The sequence below is a fragment of the Trichosurus vulpecula genome, chromosome 2, assembly GCF_011100635.1.
Source record: "Trichosurus vulpecula isolate mTriVul1 chromosome 2, mTriVul1.pri, whole genome shotgun sequence".
Lineage (NCBI taxonomy): Eukaryota > Metazoa > Chordata > Mammalia > Diprotodontia > Phalangeridae > Trichosurus > Trichosurus vulpecula.
This window is the reverse complement of record NC_050574.1, coordinates 365,721,659-365,742,289: the sequence shown is the minus strand read 5'-3', so window position 1 is coordinate 365,742,289 and position 20,631 is coordinate 365,721,659. Positions and strand designations below refer to the sequence as shown.

The following is a 20,631-nucleotide window of genomic DNA, read 5'->3' as shown; positions in this document are numbered from 1 at the left end:
AGTTTTAAAATCAGATGCTCAAAAGAAAAAGTTGTTTTTGCATGCAACTGAGAAATAAGATATATAGGGAATGGGGCATAGAAATCTATTCTGCCCTACAAAAAAGTAAGGGGAAAGTGGATGGGGGGGGTGTGGGGTGACAGAAGGGAGGGCTGACTAGGGAAACAGGGCAATCAGAATATATGCCATCATAGAGTGGGGGGGAGGGTAGAAATGAGGAGAAAATTCGTAACTTAAAATCTTGTGGAAATCAATGTAGAAAACTAAGATATCAAATAAATAAATTTAAAAAAAAAAGGAATATGAACAGTGGAGAACAGTTAGATAGTAAAGAGGAGTGCTGAGAAGAAAAAATTTTCAAACTCAGGGTAAAAGAGTATCCTGGAAGTGCAATCAACAAAACAGTGTTAGAACTGCAGAAAGATCAAAGACAAAGACTAAGGAGGATAAAGATTAGGAGAAGACCATCAGATTTAGAAGTTAAGAGATCAGTTTGCATAGATTTGTTTTGCGGGACTATATTCTTTTGTTTCAAGAGAAGTTTTGTTTTTGTTTTCAGGAAGGAATGATAATATAAACAAAAAAAGAGAGAGAGAGAAAAGAACAGAAATGAAACATTGTAAAATACACAAAAGAGCAGCAGTAGTTCAGGAGAGACAAACAGGAAAACTTTGGACCTTCCATGATAGTATATTCTATGTATACATATATATACACACACACACCTATACGTATATATATGTACACACACACAAGGTATGTAAAATCAAGATTTGTAGTTTCATACACAATACTTTTTACCTAGTCTTCTTTGCATGTGGAAATGACCATGTATGTTGATATTTACTGAGTTTATAATAATTTTTAAAGAGCTCATCAATAATTTCAAAATCGAGTTTCAGTCTAATATTATAGTTGGGAGCCCAAGCATAAGGAGTTGCGAAGTGAATGGAGAGTGACGAAATGAAGACACAAGAGTAGACAAGGCTTTCTTAGCAGCTTGGGAGTGAAATTTGGGAAGAAATAGTACTATATATAACATGGGATGGCAGGATCAAGCAAAGGTTTTTAATCATGGCAGAATATATGACCATGTCTGGAGCCAGTAGACAGGAAGAGATTGAAGATAAGGAAGAGGAAAAAATTTTCAAGAGAGAAAAACAGAGGGAATGGTTGCCAGGTAATAAAGGAAATGAAATTAATTAATCTTGGAAAACGAGTTGTAACTTAGGTAAACAGTGTAAGGTACATACAAAGTAGTAAACAACAAAGGATCTCAACTTTTTCAGTAAAGTAAAAATCAAGGTCATTTGCTGAGCGACAAGAGTTTTGTGGCAGCATTAGAAACTTATGAAGAAAGTCTGAGAAAGCTACTATGGGAGTCATACTAAGATTAAAAGGATTGAAATCCAGTAGTTGGGGCCTAGTTCACGTCAGATAACATGAATCTGTAATGGACACAGATGGCGAGGTTGTATGACTTGCTCCAGTGGTAGTTAGGCTATGGAGAAGACAGATGGTGAGTGTAATTCAAGACTAAAGATTGAGAGGGCATGAATGACAAGGCAAGTGAGGCAAATGGTTCAGAGATGGAAAACAATGCAAAATTGAACTGGCCACTGTTGGGGTAAAGGCTGTGAAAGGGAGAAAAGAAAGGCTAGAGGAGAATCCATAGACGGGAGAACAGGAAGAGATAAAGAATAGCTTTAGGAGGGAATCAAAGGGAAAGATGGAAGGTCAGGAAATTATGACCATAAACAAGAATTTCTGAGTTAAAAATAATTGAGGCAGAATAGTTTTGGTTGATACTAAAGGGAATGGATAAAAGACATTTTGTAATGAGAAAATGTTCAAGACTTGGCAATTGCTCAAATACTTCCTCCACTAGCACCTAGGACTCATTCCTCCACCCTCACATTCGGTCCCACCCTGCCCAAAACTCTCCTATCCCCTGGCTCAGAATCCCTTGCTATATTTTAAACAAATCTCTCTCATTCTCAAAGTTTTGGAATCCTCTTGCTCCATTATAAGCAAACTATTCTTCATCTTAAACTTTTGGTCAAGCATATCCTCTATCTTTTTGCATAACAGAATCCTGGCTTCCCACTAAGGATAACACAGCCCTTTTATCTTTCTCTAAAGAGAAATTGCTCTTTCCAACTTCCCTTGAAGAGGAACAGGGGAGGGATCAATATACTCCTTATCCCCTACTAGCACTTCTGGATCATTACTTTGCCACTATTCCTCAATAATCGCATGTAGTCCAAAGTCACTGTCTTCCCTTCTTTGGTGTTAAAATATACTAATCTCGAGTTTCTCTCTCTTTGCTCTGTCTGTCCCATTCCCATTTATCTTCTTCCTTCCCCCCTACCACAATTTGCCATTATCCTCTGACCTCAACATTCATAGTGATCTTTCTAATAAATATATCCAAACTGCTCCCACAAACCCTTGCAGATTGTCTTCCATTCACAAAAGGCCATCTCCCACTAGCTTAAATCAATAGCCTTTTCTCAATACCCATAATTTCTCTGAAGCAAGTGACACTTCTGACCATCCCCTGTGTCCTTGATATTTTTATCCTCTCTTCCTATGGCTTCCAAGGTACATTTTCTTGGTTCCATTGGTACCTTTGTTTCCTTCACTTGATATTCCTACGTGACCCATGAAGATGAGTAGCTGTCCCCAGTATTCCTAACATCCAACCAACTGTGGGATGAACAAACATTACATATATTCCTTGTACAAAATAAACAGAAAGCTAAATTTGTTTTTAAAATAAATATAAATGTAGTCCTATTTTTATAAAAATCCAAGTATACATTTTCTGATTAAAAAATTATACTCTATTCTACCACTGTTGCAGATATGAAGTGGTATGCTTATATCTGAACAATAAAGCTTTACATTTACATCATGTTAAAATCTTTTCTAAACATTATGATTTTTCATGAGATTGCAATGAAAAGGCTGGTATTCCTCTGTTGAGGAGAGGCCTTTATGGGATAGCGTGCAACATTTTTAGTCATTTTAATCAAATCTAGAAGAGGTTTACTGTTTTTACCACCAAACTGACAGAACGAAGTTTTGGTAGAGTCTATCCTCCCCCCTCCATCTTGAACTTATGAACTATTTAGAGTTTTTTTTTTAACTGGCAATATGTGGGAAATTATAAAAACTAAAAATTACCTGGTTTATCTGTAATCGAATAGGAGGCCAAAAATCCACGTCCAGAAACATGGGTTCCACTCATGAATAGCACTGTCATTTCATTGCTTTTTGATTCAATGGAATGGTTCAGTTGCAACCCCAGACCACAATATTTACCTAAAAATTTTAAAAAATATATTAGCTTGTGTACCCATCATGCATAACACAATAGAATGTAGATGCCAGCAATGTATTTATAATTAATATTCAGCAGCCACTCAATTAAATTAATTGATAATATTGAAAGTTTTGAAATAGTAACTAAATATCACTTTATTGAAGAAAAATAAAAAGTAACTCAAAGACAAAGTAAAGGTGTAAATTTCAAATTCTCTACTTATCAGTGCTCCATTTTATTGATTTGTAGCAGACAAGATATCACAAAGATGAACTTTTAGTAAGTTTGCTTCTTGATATGCTCAGTGACTTTCTTCCTGGCTTTTGTTTCAAGCCAGCCCTCATGGTGTTTCAGTTCACCAAGAGGCCTTCTCCCTGGGAATCCTCAGACTGCTGGCTCAAAGGAGGAGAGAGAAGATTGGGGTTGGGGGCGGGGGAGGGTAGAGAGTGAGAACTAAACAGTGAAGCAGAAAGAATGGAAAAAAAAATAAAGGTAAGGGTCCTAAATAGTGTCTGATGCACAGCTCCTGGCTCTTAGTAAGTACCAAATAAATGTTTGTGGTTGACTAATATGTGACTGGTAAACTGGCTCTAAAGGCAATTCCAAAAAATGAGTTCCAAAATGTTTAAAACAAGAGAAGTATCATCTGAATTAAGTGCACAGACTACTAAGGAAAACATTTTAATGGGCACACTTCCTTCTACGTATAAACCCTAACAGGTCTGTTTAAAAAATCTCAATAATTCAATTTAACAAGTACCTAATATGCCAGGTACTGTACTGGACACTGGAAATAAAGACAAAAATGGAAAAGAGTCCCTGCTCAAAAAACAGCAAGCACAGAGATATATAAATGCAAATATATGCAAAGTAATTGGTTTGAAGTCATAAAGACCGGAGTCCAAATCCTGCCTCTTATGCTGCCTGGGCAGCATGGTTCCCCAGCATCCTCTCTGTAGAACCAGGGGACCACTGCCCCATGCCTCCTCCAACAACTACCCAGTTGTAGAAGCTGACTTAGGCCTTGACCAGCTCACTCTTCGCATTCCCTTGAATGCTTCCCTTGCCCATATGCACTTAACATTCCATCTTTCTTTATACTTCACCCCCACCCAAACCTGTTCCAAATGACTGAATCCTCAAGTCCATTTACCTTTCCTTAGTTTATTACCTCTGGCTCTAGCTTTATCCTCCTCCAACTTCGACCCAATGGTCAGCCATTTCAACCCTATGACTCTCCTCTCCAGATCCTTGCTTCCTTCTCCTACCACTGCTCTTCTCATGCCAAACCTGTCTAGGATTACTCTCACCATTTGCCTCCTCTACTACTACTCATTAGCCACTTTGTAATCAGAGGTTCCCAAACTTATTTGGCCTAATGCCCCCTTAAAAAATTACTCAGTGCCCCCCTGGAAATCCACTTTCTTCCAGCTATTTAAAAAAAATGTGTATCATTTCAAAATAATACCACCCCCTGGATCATTCCAGAGTCCCCCGGGGGCAGTATCACCCACTTTGAGAACTTATGAGAGGAAAGCTCAATTGCACTGATTGGGTACATTACAAATTTGTGTTATCTGACCTCAACTGGGCAATCATTGTAGCAAGGGATTCTTTTTATTTCTTTTCTAATTTCCTATCTCCCCTCCTTAAGAAACTATTGTAAAAGTTACCCTCCCTACTCAAGCCCTTCTCCTCCCCCACAGCTGAGGACCTTGCCTCTAGCTCCTTTTGCCATTCTTATCTCAAAACTGCTTTATATCACTTCCCACTCTGTGCACCTTTTCCCCCAGTCTATGACAAAAGGCATGTGTGCACTTAAATCTTGTCCTCCTGTATTCTCCAGCAGATTACACAGTCCAATCATCAACTCCACCCTCAACTTTTCTGGAATTTTCAATCTCTCCTTATCAACTAGTTCCTTCTCTATTCCTTTCAAATATACCCATGTCTTCCCCATACAAAAAAATCTTCACTAGACAAAACCAGTCCATCAAGATATCATTTCTCTTCCCTCTCACAGTCAAACTCAGTGCTTCCATGTCCTCTTCTCTCACTGTTCAACCTATTGCAAGCTGGCTTCAAACCCTGTTCAATTCAAATTATCTTCTCCAAAGATACCAATGATCTCTTAATTGCTAAATCCGACGGTGTCTTCTCAGGCTTAGTCATTCTCCACCTCTCTGCTGCATTTGACACTGCTTAGCACAATGGATGGAATATAACAGGTGTTTAATAAATGCGAATATTGATTTTGACACTATTAACCACCTCTCTTTCCTGGCTCTTCTCCTACCTTTCTGACCACTCCTTCTCAGTCTCCTTTCTTAGATATCACCCATATCATTCATGTTTCCTACCTGTGGGTATGTTTCCCTAAGGTTCTGTCCTGAGCTCTCTTCTCTTCTCCCTTAACACTCTCTAAGTAACTTTATCAGCTCCTGTAGGTTTAACTGGCATCTCTACCCAAATGGTTTCTAGAGTTACAGCAGTCTCTTACTTGAACTTGAACTTCAGTTCTGTATTACCAACTACCAATTTGACAATTCAAGCTAGATGTCCTGGAGACACCTCAAACTCAGGGTGTCAAAAAAAACCTCACTATCCTCCCTCCTTAGTTCAAGCTCCTATTACCTCCAACCTGTACTATATAAAATTAGACTTCCTGCCTCATCTTCTCCACTCCAATCCACCCCCCCATACAACTGCCTAAGGGATTCCCCTTAAAAGCAGATATGACCTATCTACTCAATCAACTCCAGTGGCTTTCAACTGCCTCTGCTATAAAACATAAACTCCTGTTTCCCTTTTAAATCCCTCCACGACCTGGATCCAACCTCTTTCCAGCGTGACTGAACATTATACCCCTTTCCAAACTGAGCCTGCCAAACTGGCATTCTATTTAAATGATGATAAAATGAGATACTGCTTGTAATGCAATTAGCATAGTGCCTGGATCATGCTAGGTGGTTAATAAATGCTTGAAGTCCACCCCCCCCATACTACTTTCTCTCACATACAAAAATTGATCTCTTATCTCTGTGCTTTGATTGCCCCAAGGTCTGGAATGCATTCCTTCCTAACCTCAAACTCAAAGAATGTCTCTTCCTTTAAAATGAAACTGAAGAACCATCTTCTGCATGAAATTTTTATTCCCCACATCTGCTCATGCCCTTCCTCCCAAATGACTTTATATTTAACTATTTTGAATGTATTTATATTTATTAACTTTATACTCATGCAGCCTATATTTTTCTATGTACTTGCTGTTTCTCTTGTTAGAATGTAAAGTCCTTGGAGAGTAGGGATTGTCTCGTTTTTTGTTCTTGCATATCTAGCATAGTGCCTGGCATGAAGTAGGTATTTAAAGAATTGTTCACTGCTTGACTTTCAGCAAGTCACCTAACTTCTCTCAGCCTCAGTTTCCTTCATTTACAAATGAGAGGATTAGACTCTATGTCCTCAAAGGTCCCATCCAGGTCTAAATTTAGGGGTGGCAACAGAGAAGGAAGCAGGCTAACAATTGAGAGGATCCAGAAAGGCTTTCTATAGAAGGGGGCTCCTGAGCTGAGTCTAGAACAGAAGTAAAGATTTCAAAAGATACAGATGAGGCAGGAGAATATTCCAGGATTCCAGCAATAGTGGGGGGGGGGGGGGGGGCCCAAATGGAGGGGGTGGGTGGGACAGGAATGAGGGGAAGACATGACAGCCTGTATAAAGGCAATAGAGTAGAACAGGGAATAGCAAGTAATAGTATGGAAATAATAACAATTATTATAATTGTTAATAACAATGATAATGTGAAATAAGGAAAAATAAACTGGAACCAGATTATGAAGGGCTTCAAATGCCAGTGGCATCTGTATTGTATCCTAGAGACAAGATGGAACCACTTTATTTTCTTCATCAGAGGAGTGATAGGGTTAGATCTGTATTTCAGGAATATCATTTTTGCAGCTGTCTGGGAGATGAATTAGAAAAAATGAAAGAAAAAGAAGTAGAAAGAGCAATTAAGACTATTCCAGCAGTCTGGATCCATCCCCCTCCTCAACTTCCCTATTTCTGCCAAAGGGAATCACCATCCTTCCAGTCACAGGGGTTTACATCCTCAGAATAATCAACTCTTCTTCATTCCTCCCCTCCCATATTGAATAGTTGCCTAATCTTGTCAGTTTGGTGTCTATAAAGTATCTTTTATCCATCCCCTTCTCTTTTCACTGGGTTACCAATCTAGTTTAGGTCATTACTTTTCATCTCTAAATACGACAAAGACGTCAGAATGCCTGAATCCATGACATGGAATATTATAAAACATGCAAGAAAATAAAAGGGCAATGCTACATCAGCTTTTTGTGGGTTGCAAATAATTAGAAAAGATAGAAGTGTTACGGGGATAGAAATGAAAAACTTTTAGCTGTAGAGATTGAAGGACACACACACAAAAAATGAATCCAAACCAAAAAACCTGCTCTTAGAGGAGTCAGTCAGTCAAAAGACTCAAATTTCTTTAAGGCAGTGAAAGAAAATGAGAATGAAGTGGATAATGAAGAAACTTTTACTGCAAAACATGGCGGGTTCAATTGCTTTCAAAATCGAGTTCAACCACATAATATTAAAATTACTGGAGAGGCAGCCAAAACAGATGAGGACTTGGCAGTGAAATATATCATGATGTTTTGAAGAAGACAATCAAAGGAGGAGGATACACTCATAAACACATTTTTAATCTAGATAAAATGGGCTTCTTCTGGGAAAGGGTGCCTTCTAGAACTCATATTTCTAAGAAAGAAAAAAACTCAATTTGCTTTTAAATTGCCTAAGGATGGTCTAACACCTTTACTGGGGGGTAATGCAGAAAGAGATTTCTAAATGGAAAGCAATATTTGTTTAATGATGTTGAAATCTTCATACTCCCACAGCCTATAACTACCAGTTGCTTTCCAGGTATTTAGTGGTCAAATAAGAAAGAATGGATGACTAAAGCTATTTCCAAAGAATGGTTTTCAAGTTATTTTAGCCTACCAGCTGAAATATATTGCAAGGACAACAATACTGAGTTTTAAGCACTAGTGATTTTAGAAAGCATAGTGATTTTAGAAAATGCCCCAGGTCATCCAACTGCACTTGGTATATTGTATAAGAATGTGAAAGCATGCAAATTCTCTTGAGATGTGGGGATAGTACATATATGTACAAAGACTTAAAGAAAGAAAAAAAAGTTATTTCTACACTACTAATGATATTTTCAACAATATTTTTGTCATATTACTGCATAGTTTATGATATTTGGTAATATTTTATTTTTAAAAATTTTGCTTTCTAACGCTACCCTATTACTTTGTAATAAATGAATCAGAAACATGATGTTCTTATCCTTTGCTGTCATATTACATTATTAAATAGATTAAAGCTTATTTTTAAATTTTTTCATTGGGTTAGAAAAAATGGCCATATTTTACATATAATCATAACTTCAAATAGTGCAAATTTAAATAATGTGACCACTTCTGTACTGCTCTTGAAAATTAATCTAATAATATTTTCATTGTAAATCATCTTTCTGTACTATACTATACTGTTTCTCTATTTTCATCTGGATCAATACCTGCAGCCCAATTTTCTGACCTATGCATGAAGATAATGCCATGAATTTTCCATAGATGAGAATATTTATATTCCTTGTTTATATCGCATACTGGGAGGATTTCTCTTTCATAGTTTCAAAGGGAACATGCTATTGTGCTCTGAAAATCCCCAGAAGAGATTTGAGCTAAATATCTTACTATAGAAGGTTAAAAGGCAAAGAACAAACACTCTTCTTTAGTATGCCAGTACTTCTGCCATTCTATGAGACACAAACATCCTTACCCTTGAGAGGTATTATTTTCAAAAACACCTTTCTGACAGGTAATCACGGAGTACAAACCTAACCTAGTTATCTTTACATGGATTCTTTTTTACGCTCAGGTTTTGACTTAGCACGTATACAGCCAACACCACCACTCACCCAAAAAAATCATGCAGCAGTAATCACATTCTTTACATTTTAAACCACAAGAGAAAAAAGTGAAGAAAATTTAAGACTTAGAGTTCTTAAATATTGAATTACTAGCAAAAAAATTTAGAGAATAAAGGATTTAGATGCTAAAAATAAAAATCTATTTTTTAAAATAGGAACACAGAAGTATTTCACAAATCTTCTAACCACCACCCAAAGTATTGTAGTACGACTTCAATTTTTGGCTTTATTAGCTGCTTTATAATTTGTTAGCTGCAAAGCAAGCTGAACCTAAAGTTACTGCCCATCACATTAAATTTTCAAACCAGTTGGAAATAGATGAAAAGATAAGTCATACCAAGCAAAAAATTTACATAAGACAGTTGATTCTTATTAAAGTGTACAGCTTCAACAAGACTCATCAGTACTGGATGTTCTCTGCCATATGAATGAGATTTATTAAAAGGTAACCACAAAAAGATACATTCAAATAAAAAACACTAAGTGGAACTGTGAATGCAAAGACATACATCATCCCTATTATCAGTTTATATTACACTAGCTCATTAGAAATACTTAATTTTTCTCACACTCCTAGGTAACAATAAAAAAAACCCAGAAAAATGTTTTTAAGTTACCATACCACACAAAGTGAACCTCAATGAACTGAAATTATATCATGTATATCAGTACTAGAGAAAAGCTACTTACTTAAGAAAATTTAAAAGTGAAAACTGTAGTACATGTAGCACTAGACTTGAAGACAGGTAACAAGCCCACCTCACAAATAACAATAACATGTCTTACTAAGTAGTTTGAACTGAGTGTTAGAGAAGAGGATTTTTTTACCCTAGAAAAGTAGCTACAGGCAAATACTAAAGTACCTTACTTTTATATAATAGAAACTTAATAAAGATGGGTTTCATAGGATTTTATAGTTGCTGAATGTAAACTGATTTTTTGTGTGTGGTAAAAATGAATCATGTGTTAAAGGAAGAATAGCACAGTGGAAAGAACCATTGTAATATCTGATCTCATGGTGTGACTCTACCATTTCCATCTCTGAAGGACAGTGGAGTATCCTTGTGCAAAGAAAGTGGATTGGGGGAATTTCCTGACCAAATTGGAGATTTTTCTTAAGCCATCCAATGACAAAGTATAAAGGAGTTTATGAACAGCCTAATAACATAAAACACTGAGTCACTGTTAGCAAATGATCAAACTGAATTAGTTCCTCAGTCAGACTGATGGGATTAGGGCAGGCCTGCACAATCTGTGGTAGCCAAAGGATTTTGGGCCCACAAAAAATGTAGGGTTGCCTCTGCATACTATCCTGTTCGCCACATGGCCCGCAGCAACCAACCATCATCAGTTTGTCTCTAGTATAACCAATCTGCGATCTGAAGAAATTTAGCCTATTTTAATTTTGGCCTTTACCTACTGCCAAGTTGTGCAGGTCTGAACTAGAGAACGTTAGTTACTAGATGAAGATCATGGAGGATGTCCAAGGACTTGGCAGCTAATTAAACACAATGGATAGGGAGCTGGCCCTGAAATCAGGGAGACTTGAGTTCAATTGGACCTCAGACACTTATTAGTTGTGTGACCCTGGGCAAATCACGGTAGCTGTCTGCCTCAGTTTCCCCATCTGTAAAATGGGGATAATTACAGGCGCTATACCTCCCAGGGTTGCTATGAGGATCAAATGAGATAGTAATGGTAAAGTCCTATATAAATGTCAGTTTATTATTATTACTATCATCATCATCACTATCATTATTCTAAAAACTGGCTCAGGAGATCAACCATGCCCTCATGGCCTACATCAAAAGTAAACTGGCCCAAGTCCGAGATAATTAGGAAGACTGTATGCTCAAAAAAGCCTCCTGCTGAGTACTGCAAGGAAGAAAGGGGAATTTCTCTCTGCTCCTTCCTCATCAGCAAAAAGAAGTTCCTTACAGAAGGCAGCATGTGCCAGGCAAGTCAAAGCATCATTACAATCCTGACCATTACTTCTCCACAAATAGAATGGACGTGTCTTTCCTCCATCATGGTGCCCAAAATGACCACGAAGCTTCAGATTTACTATCCTTGTGACTGGCAATACCAACCAATGACCACCTGCCAAGAAATCCCAAGTGCCTCACCAGACCACAGGATCTGCTTCCATGTAGCCTTCATTCAGGGTAGCAAACCTCATCAAGCAGAAACCTGGCAGGGGCAGAGCCAAGATGGTGGCTGGAAAGCAGGGACTTCTTAAGCCCTCCCCCAAGTCCCTCCAAACACCTATAAAAATGGCTCTGAACAAATTCTAGAGCTGCAGAACCCACAAAATAGCAAAGGGAAACAGGGCTCCAGCCCAGGACAGCCCAGATGGTTGCTGGGAAGGGTCTATCGCACGGAGCTGGGAGTGGAGCAGAGCACAGCCCAGCATGGGCTGCGCCAGCAACAACCAGCCCAGAAGCCAGGTAGAGCAGGGTATAGCGCCCTGAATCAGAGAGCTGTGGCAGTTACCAAACTTCTCAACCCACAAATGCCAAAGATAACACAGCAGGTTAGTGGGAAAAGCTGCTGGGACAGAGTGAAAGGAGTTTGTGGTCAGCCACTGCCCCAGGGGCAGGGGCAACTGAGGTGGTGCAGCTCTGAGGCTGCTTCCAGAGCTACAGCTGCAGTTGCCTCTGGCCCCAGGCCCACCTGGTGGGAGGAATTAAGCATCAGATTAGAGTGGGAGTGGAAAGCCTACTTTGCCCTGCCTGGATCTGGGCCACAATCCTGGTTGGAGGTTCTTGGGGGAGAAGGAGCGCTGGCGTGGCAGAGCTTGCTGTGTAGAAGTAGCTCTGAAAACAGCAGCACAGCCCCTTAAGCTTGGGACAAAGCGCTCTCTACAATACAAGCAGTCATACCCTGACAAAAAGCTCAAGGGTCAAGTAGTTGGCTGGGAACATGAACAGGCAGTGAAAATAGTCTCAGATTCAGACTCAGACTTTGGAAACTTTCTTTGGTGACAAAGAAGACCAAAACATACAGCCAGAAGAAGTCAACAAAGTCAAAGAGCCTACATCAAAAGCCTCCAAGAAAAATATGAATTGGGCTCAGGCCATGGAAGAGCTCAAAAAGGATTTGGAAAAGCAAGTAAGAGACGTAGAGGAAAAATTGGGAAGAGAAATGAGAGTGATGCAAGAAAACCATGAAAAACAAGTCAACAACTTGCTAAAGGAGACCCAAAAAAATACTGAAGAAAATAACACCTTAAAAAATAGACTAACTCAAATGGCAAAAGAGCTCCAAAAAGCCAATGAGGAAAAGAAGGCCTTGAAAGGCAGAATTAGCCAAATGGAAAAGGAGGTCCAAAACACCACTGAAGAAAATATCACCTTAAAAATTGGATTCAAGCAAGCGGAAGCTAGTGACGTTATGAGAAATCAAGATATTATAAAACAGAACCAAAGAAATGAAAAATGGAAGACAATGTGAAATACTTCATTGGAAAAACCACTGACCTGGAAAATAGAACAAGGAGAGTTCATTTAAAAATTATTGGACTACCTGAAAGCCATGACCAAAAAAAGAGCCTAGATATCATCTTTCAAGAAATTATCAAGGAGAACTGCCCTGATAATTCTAGATCCAGAGGGTAAAACAAAAATTGAAAGAATCACCTCTTGAAAAAGATCCCAAAAAGAACACTCCTAGGAATATTGTCGCCAAATTCCAGAATTCCCAGGTCAAGGAGAAAATACTACAAGCAGCCAGAAAGAAACAATTTGAGTATTGTGGAAACACAATCAGGATAATACAAGATCTAGCAGCTTCTACATTAAGGCACATAAGGGCTTGGAATATGATATTCTGGAGGTCAATGGAGCTAGGATTAAAACCAAGAATCACCTACCCAGCAAAACTGAGTATTATGCTCCAAGGCAAAATATAGACTTTCAATAAAATAGAGGACTTTCAACCTTTCTCAGTGAAAAGACCAGAGCTGAATAGAAAATTTGACTTTCAAATGCAAGAATCAAGAGAAGCATGAAAAGGTAAACAAGAAAGAGAAATTATAAGGGACTTAATAAAGTTGAACTGTTTGGTTTACATTCCTACATGGAAAGATGATGTGTGTAATTCATGAGACCTCAGTATTAGGGTAGCTGAAGGGAATGTACACACACACACACACACACACACACACAGAGGGCACAGGGTGAGCTGAATATGAAGGGATGAAATCTAAAAAAATAAATCAAAGTAAGGGATGAGAGAGGAATACATTGAGAGAGGGAGAAAGGCAGAGATAGAATGAGGTAAATTATCTCACATAAAAATGACAAGAAAAAGCAGTTCATTGGAAAGGAAGAGGGGGCAGATGAAGGGGAATGAGCGAATCTTGCTCTCATCAAATTTGACTTGAGGAGGTAATAACATGCACACTCAGTTGGGTATCTTACCCCACAGGAAAGGAGGAGGAAGGCGATAAAAAACGGGGGACGACAGAAGGGAGGGTAGATAGGAGGAGGAAGTAATCAAAAGCAAACATTTTTGAAAAGGGACAGAGTCAAGGGAGAAAACTGAATAAAGGGGGACAGGATAGGATCAAGGGAAATATAGTTAGTCTTTCACAACATGAGTATTGTGAAAGCGTTTTGCATAATGATACATGTGTGGCTTATGTTGAATTGCTTGCCTTCTTAGGGAGGGTGGTTGGGGAGGGAAGAGGGGAGAGAATTTGGAAATCCAAGTTTTAAAATCAGATGTTCGAAAAAAACGTTGTTTCTGCATGCAACTGGGAAATAAGATAGACAGGCAACAGGGCACAGAAATCTATCTTGCCCTACAAGAAAGTAAGGGAAAAGGGGATGTGGGGGAGTGAGGTGACAGAAGGGAGGGCTGACTGGGGACGGGGCAATCAGAATATATGCCATCTTGGAGTGGGTTGGAGGGTAGAAATGGGGAGAAAATTTGTAATTCAAAATCTTCTGGAAATCAATGCTGAAAACTAAAAATATTAAATAATAAAATAAAAAAATAAATTAAAAAAATATGAAACCTGGCAACTTCTTCTGCAAGTGCTGCAGTCCCTACATCCTCATTGGCACCAGCTAATGGAGACCTGAAAGCCAAGTTCTCTCCAGCAAAGTTGTTTGCGCTATCAAACAGGTCAACATCAGAAATACATATGGTTTTATCAAAGGGAACAGCATTAAAGATGATACATTACAATCTGCTCTGCCATTGCACTCTAAGGACCATAGTGACTTTCCATCTGACTTGTAGCTGTTAGCTATTAGAATGTGAGCTCCTTAAGAGCAGAAATGGTCTTGCTTTTCCATTTATATCTCTAGGCTTACATATAGCCTGAATTGGGGGGATAGCAGGGCATCTCCAGTTGTCCTAATCTGTTTTGCCACTAGACCCAGATGGCTCCCGAGGAGAAAGTGAAGCTGGTGAGTTTGCACAGTCCTCCCTTATTTAAATTCAATTCACTTGCAAGTCATGGTATCACCTTCCTGATGTTGTGGTCTTCTTCTAGAAAGAAGGACAAACAACAACAACAAAAAGCCTGGAATGGATAAATTTAAGGGCATAGCTGATAGCTTTTAGAACATGAGCTCCTTGAGAGCAGAAATGGACTTGCTTTTCCATTTATATCTCTAGTTTGTATATAGCCTAGAATGAGAATTTAAACTCACTGTTTTCTGAACTTAAACACTGCACGAAGAATGTCAAAGTCTGGAAGGACAGTGTGGTACCTCAAACGGGGATCCTGTTGCTCAGAATCCTAGAAACCTAAGAGCTAGGGTACTGAGGAAGCAGAACTAGGAAGCCTTCCTGCCACTTCTAGAATAAAGGTTCTGGTTCCTTCCAAAAAATCTTGGCAGTGTCTTACAAAAGGATTTCAGCTTTGCCAAAAGCTGCAGAACAGTGGAATCAAACTCATATACGAATGGGAAGTAAGGATCCTTTTGGGGTGCATGCTGACAGTTTTAGTAAGTAAAGTTGTCTATATTTCATAGTATTTTTACTTGTTTTGTTAAAAAATTTCCCAATTACATTTCACTCTGGTTCAGGCTGCATTCTGGAGTACTGCAGGATGTGTGTTTGACACCTCTGCTATAGACTTCAAAAACTACAGTCATCTGGGAAAGCAACAAGCCCTGCCGAAAGCAGGTCACTAAACCCTGTGGAGCAACATGTCCGGCAAAGAATGGATGCAGTGAACCCAGAGGGGTAATATATCCAACCCAACTATCGCACAGGGCAAGGAATACTGTGGGAACAATAAGAAAACATCAGTGGTCCTGCTTCATTTAAAGTATAAATTACTCATGTATGCAAGTTCCTCATGTGTAATCTTTCTATCTGAAGAATCTCCCTTTTGATGGTGTGCATGTTAGTTGGAGGGCATGCCCTAAGTATTAAGTAGTAGAGTCTTCTGTTGTAAATCATCTCACCATATTCCAGTAAATGACTTTTACTTTGAGCCGTGTCTTCCAGCTAACTACTGAAAGGTAAACCCATCAGTGGGGCCTTGTAAGCTATAGTTTTGGGGGTAGAGACCCACAGAGCACCCTGACCCTGAGGAACCTATCCTTGTGAATTAGAGGGAGTACCCAAAAGGGTACTATACCTCTAACAAGTTTGTCTAAAATAGCTCTAAATATACCTAAAAGATACAAGGAATGAGGACAAATATATAAGATCAAAATCAGTTCCCTAATGGTTAAGTGGTCAAAGGATATGAACAAATAATTAACCAAAGAATTTCAAAATATCAACAAAAATATGAAAGATTGCTGCAAATCATTAATAATAAGTAAAATACAAATAAAAATAAAGCCAATAAAAGACTGGAGGAGGAATGGGAAGACTGGTTGATGAAACTATGAGAATTTGTCAAATCGTTTGGAATTATGTTTTCAAAAGTGACAAAAATGTCCGTGCTCTTTGCCCAAAGACCCCACGATTAAGAATATATCCCAAGGAGAATAAAAGGTGGGTCTATACACCAAAATATCTATAACAGCAATTTTTGTGATAGTAAAAACACAGAAAGCAAAGGAGACTCCCATTCATTGGGGAATGGCTAAATAAATTGTAGTACATCAATGTACAAATATGAAGAGCTAATTTTAAGGATGCCTAAACTGAGGTGCAGATAAGTGATAGAACTTGACCAGGCAAGGTTCACAATGGCTTAGAGATCTGGGACTAGAGAATGGGGCTTGAATCCAGATCTGACTCCTAAACTCAATGTTATTTTCACCAAATCAAACTGACTTCCTAAGAAATAGATACTGGATCTACAAGTGGTTCAATAAGTTACCAAATATAGTAGTCTCTGTGTCCCATCAGTCTTCACCCTTGTATAGTCTTGACACAATTCCCCTATGCATCCCCAACTCTGATTTTAGGAAAGTTATCTTTGTGCTTTGATTCCTTCCCACCTCCAAAATGGTAATACTACCTTGCTCCTTAACAATGAAGCAGAGAAAAGTTTGAACAAGCCCCTTGAATAAAAGCACTGTCCAGTTCAGGGAGCCTCAAATTTAGGAACAGCCAGCATTCCAGAAGTTCACATATAAGTCACTGTAAAGCATTTTCCCATAGAAACAATGTGATACATAGAGATTAGGTTCCTAAGACACTCCATCCACCAAAGTCTTAACCCTAGCGAACCTGAAGCATACTGTAGAATCTTACTATGAAACCTAACAGTACCATGTGAAATAACATCTATATGGGAAATGCTTTCAGAGGTCCAACTTAGGATATCTGGAACTGACTTCTGAAGATATGCATAACAAACTGGATACAGGTTCTACATTGGACAGAACAGGGTCATAAGGTTATGTCCTTTGGTCCCATCCTGATCAAAATTTTTATCACAGCTCGAAGGCACAGAAGGCATGCTACCATATCTGTGGATGAGACAAAGCTGGGGGACAAAGCTCTGGATATCAAAGTCAAGACTCAAACAGATCATAGCAAGTTAGAACACTGACAAGATGAAATTGAATATGGATAAATATAAAATTGAGGATTTCTAGAAGATGAGAGCTAGAAAGAACTTAGAGATAATAAAAATTTCAAAATTTTATACATGAAAAATAAACTGCATGAAAGCCAAGGCCTACTGGTCTGACTCAGGAAGACCTGAGTTCAAGCTGCACCTCTGAGTCACACTGGCTGTGAGATCCTGGGCAAGTTGCTTAGCTTTTCTGTGTCCCGAAATAGCTCTCAAATAACTAGGCTGCAAAGAAGCCAATATACGCTGAAAGAAGCTTCCTTACCAGGAGTTCTGTATACTAACTGAATTAACAGATAGAGGGGACTCAATTTTTCAGACTGCATGAACAAGGTATGAGGTTTTAATTAAATGAAAGGTTAAGGACATGATTGCCACACTCCTGACAATGGCTGTTCAAAACCTTTCGCTCTCTCCTAGAGGCCTCAGAATCATCCCATGTCCCATTTCTTACAGCAGCTATCACCTTACTTTATCAAGAAAACTGGGGTTAGCATGACTTTCCTCATGCCTCCTCCAACACACCTGATAACTCTTCTACATCTTCAATCACGCTTTCTTCCTTTGCTCTAGTTTCTGAGAAAGAAGCAGCCTTTTCTCTTCCAAACACTCTATTTCACATCTCCTCTGGGGGCTTGACCCAACAATCATTTCTCTCCTCTCTCTTATCTTGAGATTTGTTTCTACTGGCTCTTTCTCCACCGTCTGCAAATAAACTCAGTTCTTTCCTATCCTGAATACAAACTTCGCTAGATCTCACAATCATCCAAAGATATCATCTTACATTTCTCCACCTTTTCATTGCTAAACTCCTAAAAAGAGCTCTCTGTGCTCAGTATCCATTTCTTCACCACCTGCCTACTTATTTTGTTTCTAGCCCCCTTGCAACCTGAACTCCAAACGAACCACTAACAAACTGCTCTCTCAAAGACAACCAAGATCTTTTAAATGGACATCTTCTTATACTGTCAACCAAACCCTCCTCCCAATATACTCTCCTCTGGCTTTTCCTGACATTACTCTCTTCTTTCCTCCTACCTCTCTGACCCTCATCTCAGCTTCTTTAGAGGGTTCATCATCAATCTCCTCCTTTATATGAAGCACAGATATTTACCAAGGATCTGTGCTGGGATTTTGCTCTCTCTCCAGTTTTCTCTCGGTGATCTTATCAGTTCCCATTGATTCAATTATCATCTCTGTCCAGATGGCTCCCCAGTTCTATATTTATAGCTCTAATCTCTCTCCTGGACTAGAATCCCACCTCCCCAGTAGCCTGCTCGATTATCTCTGGGAATGTGACAGTGAATGGCTCTCCCTGTCCCCCTCGCTCCAAAAATGACACTTAAATTTAATCTGCATTAAGATTTTCTCCATCGCTTTATCATCTACACAATCAACAAAACAATAAATGAAGCCTTGATTTTTAGCATTTCTGAGGTATAAATGCTCATGCTGAAAATTTAAGTCAGCTTTCTGAGCAAGTACAAGCTGACTCTAGCACATTCCTCAATTTATCTCCACTTAGATGTCCTACTGGCACCACATATTCAACATATCTATAAAAGAATTCATTGAAACTTGCTACCTAACCTCTGAACTTCCTTATTATATCTCTTTAAGGAACCACTATTCTTATAGTCATGCAGGTTCCCAACCTCAAAGTCACCCCTGAATCTTCCTTTTCTCTCCCATCTGATAACCTGTCAGCTCCCAAATCCTGTCAATTACACCTCATCTGCATTTTTCAAATCTATCCTCATTTCTCCTCTCAGACAATTCTTGCTCATTAGCATTTACTTGAACTATCAAAATAGCCTTTTAATTGTCTTCCTTCATCCAATTCAATCCAACATGATTGCCACACGGCTGACAGTAGCTGTTCCAAACCTTCCCCTCTCTCCTGGAGGCCTCAGAATCATCCCATGCCCCACTCCTTACAGCAGCTATCACCCTCTTCCTATACAGGAAAAAACTGAGATTACCATGACTTTCCTCATGCCTCCTACAACACACCTCAAAACTCTTCTACATCTTCGATCGTGCTTTCTTCCTTTGCTCTAGTCTCTGAGAAAGAAACAGCCTACTCTTCTAAACTCTCTATTTCTTTTGCCTCTCTGATCCATTCACTACACATCCGCCAAATTAGTATTCCCAAAGCACAGGTCTGACCATGCCTCTCCTGCCCAAAAATCTTCAAACTAGCTTCCAACGGATTCTAACAACAATATAAATTCCTCAGCCTATTATTTTAAATCCCTCTGAAATCCTACTCCCACTTGCCCTTAAAGATATTTTAAATCATTACACTTCACATACCACACATTCTAGCCAAATCAGATTATTAGCTACCCCCAAACTCAACATTTCATGTATCACCTCCAGTTCCTTTGCACAGGCCATCTATCCCCCATATCTCAAATGCACTCTCTCCTCACCTGGGCCTTACTATGAGTAAGTTTACTATACTTCATTGTGTACCTACCATGGGCAAGGCAACTATATACAGTTTACATTATAGGGCAGTTAAGATGTCTGTATAAGAGGCTTCATTCAAGGCTCAGCTCAGGTGCTACTTCTTATTGAAAGCCTTTCCTGAATCATCTGGTTATTATTCTGTCATCATACAGTCTGGCACTCATCTGCATATTTCTAGCAGCACATAAGTTCTTAAGGATAAGAACCACTTCAATTTTTGCCTTTGTACCTCCCAGTGCCTAGAACAATGCCTGAACAGAGAAGCATTTAGTGTGTATCAGCTGAATTGCATTGTTGAAATCCTTGACAGATCAGATATCCCCTGGAAGACAGTCTATGATAAATTCAGCTTTCTCTCACATTAAACGTTGGTTCTTCGCCATATTTATGAGAATTAAAGATTTAGGTATAAAAGTGGAGTTCACTTCCCCATAGCCACAGTCTGGTCCAAAAATAGAAAGCATTCTCACAAAGGTGGGGAACATAGCTTCTATTTCTAACAGTACTGTTGAACCTGTGAGACAGAAGCAGTTAACAGCTTTGGTTCTATGCTTCACTTTCTCCATGCGAAATAGAAACAGCTCTACTAACCTTTTTCACAAGAGTGCCAAGAAAGATCATCAATTTGGAAAATATTATATGAATTCTAACTAAGGAAAGCGGTCTTTAGTAATAATTTCATAAATTACAACTAAAAAACTACATTACTATTGCCACTGCCAGTTAAGATGACTGCTTTCTAGCAAGTTTTTGGTAAAGCAGTGGCTCTAAATTAAGGAGGTAATTGAGGCCTCTTTACTTATACAGACG

General features: G+C 38.9%; 1 protein-coding gene across 1 annotated transcript in view; it reads right to left on the bottom strand.

Annotated features, from left to right (window-relative positions):
• Positions 1 to 20,631, bottom strand: part of DCBLD2 (discoidin, CUB and LCCL domain containing 2) — a 127,713-nt gene that overhangs the window by 67,098 nt on the left and 39,984 nt on the right. The window contains exon 3 of the mRNA XM_036746335.1: positions 3,190 to 3,327. Within this exon, the coding sequence (XP_036602230.1) occupies positions 3,190 to 3,327 (138 nt within the window). The remainder of the gene's footprint in view (positions 1 to 3,189; positions 3,328 to 20,631) is intronic.